Below are 3,863 nucleotides of genomic sequence, written 5' to 3' on the forward strand. Positions count from 1 at the left end.
GGGTCCCGGTACTAGCACGAAGCCTTCCAAAGGGCAGACGCTTGATTACTCTTTGGGGAAAATAACAGCCAGTCAACAAGAGGTCAAATCATCACGATTTATTTTCTACAACAGGCTTGAATAAGCTAAGCATATCCAGGCACATGTACGTTTTACTGTTACCGAATGGAATAGAGGAAACCAAGACTTGACGAACATTTATGTTTATCTACCTCTATCTTGTGATCCCCACTAACTGTTGCAGATGTCTTTAACGATTCAAAGAACATCCCTATTCCAATAGCATGTTAACTAGTTCTGGATTCATAAGAAAAGATTCAAGGATTTTCAATTTGTTTTACAAATACAAAACTCTTACTCCTAAATATGAAAAACAACAATAAATGCATGAGGGTGAATTTAGATTCGGAATCTCAATAAACCTTCAATTAAAAGGAACATTTGAAAAATACAAAAAAGGGAACTAAATCTACAAATGACTCAACTATAACAGGAATACCAGAAAACATACATGTGCTCCCTCCAGCCCCATGGGGCCTCCATTACTTAGAAGGTTAACAACCATTTTCCACAACAAACTGAAGAATCTGCATCAGACTTCACCACGGATGGGAGGACCAGCCGCACTCTCCCTTTCACTAGAACAGGCCCTGGCATGAAGACCAGCTCTGGCCCATTCTCTGCCTGCACCTCTCTCTTCCTCACCTCCCAAAGTTTCTTCATACAGGCCTTGGAAGTCACCGGAACACGTATCGTTGAGCTTGGACGAAAATTCCAGGAGTATTTTCTTGCTGGCTTCAGCTTGGGCTCTGGGACCCCACAGGAATTCATAGCGTGGAGGATTACTGTTGAACACCTGCCGGTATTCCAGGTATTTTGCCTGCAGCAAACCGGTGATGAGCGCCCGGGGTTCCCCAAAGATGTAGTGTACCTTCCCATCGTACATTCCAAACACATTCAGGAATTCCCACATCTCCTCCTCCGTGACCCGGTTGCCCTTCATGGAGATCGTGGCCAGGAGAGGCATCAGAAGCCCGGTCTTGGGAAACTCTCTGCCACCACTCAGATTCTCTTCCTCGGCGATCTCCAATTTGCTGACAATGGTATAGGATCGACCTTTGGAATCGACTTTCTTCACGTCAAGGCCAAAGACCAGCTCTAGGTACTCAGAGGTTCTCCTCAGGATCTCAGGGAAGTGCTCCTTGTACCTTTTGTTAATGAACTTCAGCATTTCTCTCTTGGTAATCTGCCGTTGCATTTCATACTTGTACATCAGGAACTGCGACAACATGATCACCCTACTGGTGAGACGGACTCTTTGTGACCTCTCACTGCGGGCTCGGGCAGAAGAGGAACTTGGACCTCCCTCATCTTGGCCCTCGGCCCCACTAGGAGCTCTTCTGCCTGAAGCAGCTATAGCACCAGTGCTGGTGGATGGGGCCCTCTGAGACCCCTGGGTAGTGCGAGCAGCATGGGAGCTCTGGGAAGGCCACCCAAAACGAGGAGAGGAAGAGGAGGTGGACCCTTCCTCCTCTGTTGTACTGGCCTGAGCACCCTGGACACTGCGGGTGTCACCTTGGGCCTGGCGACGTTTCCCGCGGGTGCGGAGCTTACTCTGATGACCACGAGGCATGATGACTCTGCTCAAGGATAGTAGGCAGGAGTGTAGAAGGAGGGCAGGTGATGCTGGCCCACAGGAGGAGGGAGGCTGAGAGGGTGTGCGCCCCTGTAGCACACAGATGCCTCCTTGGCTTTCACAACTGACGCCTCTGCAGGATTCTTGGGGACAATGCTCTAGAACCCCACAAGGTTCCTATTGGCCTGGTCAGGACCCTGCAGAAGAAATTAGAGGACGAATTAGGTTGTAGACTGTCAACCCTGCCTGGGGCTTACTGGGGTGGCAGCAGGGGCTGAGGCTAGGGACTCTCTGTACTGGGTTATTGGGGGTTCTTCTAATTTCACTCCTAGGGCCATCATATCAACTGCTGGCAGGGCCAGAGCACCTCCCCTCTACTGCTCTGACCCTGAAGCTTCAAATCCCTCTGGGACCCACAAGCAGAAACTTAAGGAGCAGCTCAGCCAACAGTCCTGGCAGGGTGTCTCAGTAATGACAGCACACTGGGGCCCGTTCTGTCTGGGGTTCTTTGGAGGCCTCAATCCTCCACCAGGGTCCTCACCATGGCAGCCCCCTTTTGCCAGGTCCCTCACCTCCCAAAAATGCCCTGGGAGTTAGTGAGTGCAACTCACTAAATAACCATACCCAGGTCCTCCAGGTCCACACGCACTGTTGGGGCTCAATGTTTCCCCCTTTCTTCTGGAAGCAGTCACCTCATCAGAACTCAGTAGCCTCCCCTTGACTCTTATTAGAGTCCATGTCTCCTGCCTCTGCCGAATCCCCTGTTGGTACCCGTTGCCGTTGAGTCGATTCCAACTCATAGTGACACTATACGACAGAGTAGAGCTGCCCCATGGAGTTTCCAGGAAGCACCTGGTGGATCTGAACTGCTGACCTTTACTGAGAAGCCACACTACTCAACCATTACTCCACCAGGGTTTCCTCTGCTGAATAAGCCTCTCCACTGGTCCAAGGACTTCATGTCCCTGAGACCATGTGTCCCTAGGAACAAACTCAGGGGCACCTCAGCCTGACTCCTCTGACCGTGGCTCCCCTGGGCCAATAGAAGTAGGAGGCTTTGCTGCATCCTCCTCTCTTCTAGGGTGAGAGAAGTAGAGGGGTTAATTCCATACTGCCTTCTCAAGGATTTTTACCTTGACTCCCACCAGTTTCTGGGTTCCCGCTGTCTCCCGAATTGGGGCTTAAAGTAAGGCGCTCATCTCCCTCAGACACTCCAGACAGAAGTCCAGAGTCGCCTGAACTTGCCAGATTTGCCCTGGGCTTCCAGGACTAATGACATTAGCAGAGCCCACTGCAATCTTCCCCATTTTGGGTTGAGGGGTCCCAGTACCTCAATCACATCTTCCCTTCACTCTGCACCATTCCTGGGGCCCCACCCTCTGCTGTCATCAGGCCACATCCCCCAGACCAGACCAACCAAAGACCACACCTTCCTGAGAATTCAGAGTTGAAAGGCAGAGTGAGCCACATCCTTTGCAGGCTCTATTGGGAATCCTAGGCCTTGCCAGGGCGGCGGGGGTTACCTGACCCCAAATTCTCAATTGGTGATTCCTTCATTCCTCACTCAGGCTTCTGAACGTCTTCTTCCGGGTAGGGCTCCTCCCTCTACTAACTTAAGTCCGCCCGAAAGCAGGGCTAGGATTGATGACTCAGACTAAGGCCCTCACCTCCCCAGAAGGAAGTCGGGGTGCTACAAATGGCTACCCCTGCCCGGGGGCTCCCAGAGCTGACAGCAAGCTTGGGCTGCCGGCGGCCCCTCTTTTAAGAAGAAGCCTCCTCATTAGCACTAAGGGTCCTCGCCTGGCCTGCAGTTAGGGTCTAGGTCTCCTCCCTCTTCGGAACTCGGGTGCTTTCTTGGACCAAGGCCCGCCCATCCGGAGACTTTACAGGCCGAAGTCAGCCTGGTGGCCTTGGGGCTGGCGGTAGGGGCGGGACTTTGTGGGACCTCCTCTGTTCTGGGTTAGGTGTCCCCTTAGTCCACATTCAGGATCCTCACCTGGACTCCTGACCGGTCCCGAGACTCCACCCTTCTCCGATGATGAAAGCCTCAACCCCGTCAGACCACAGGCCGCGGCTTCCCGGCACTTCCCGGATGGAAGTCGGCGCATGCCCGCCTGTCACTTCCGGCCAAGGCTACGGGGGGCTGCCGAGGGCCAAGGTCGTGAGTGGGGGACCTCCGAGGGCCAACAGCAGGAGCGGAGCTCATAGGACCCCGCCTTTCTGAGGT

At 53.0% G+C, this 3,863-nt stretch overlaps 1 protein-coding gene across 1 annotated transcript; it reads right to left on the reverse strand.

The window, feature by feature from the left end:
• Window positions 1-592: 592 nt before the first annotated feature.
• Window positions 593-1,633, reverse strand: LOC126068864 (melanoma-associated antigen B17-like). Its single transcript, XM_049871553.1, has one exon. It carries the CDS (start codon window positions 1,631-1,633, stop codon window positions 593-595), a length of 1,041 nt encoding a protein of 346 aa, XP_049727510.1.
• Window positions 1,634-3,863: the final 2,230 nt, after the last annotated feature.

Source organism: Elephas maximus, chromosome X (genome assembly GCF_024166365.1).
Source record: "Elephas maximus indicus isolate mEleMax1 chromosome X, mEleMax1 primary haplotype, whole genome shotgun sequence".
NCBI classification, from domain to species: domain Eukaryota; kingdom Metazoa; phylum Chordata; class Mammalia; order Proboscidea; family Elephantidae; genus Elephas; species Elephas maximus.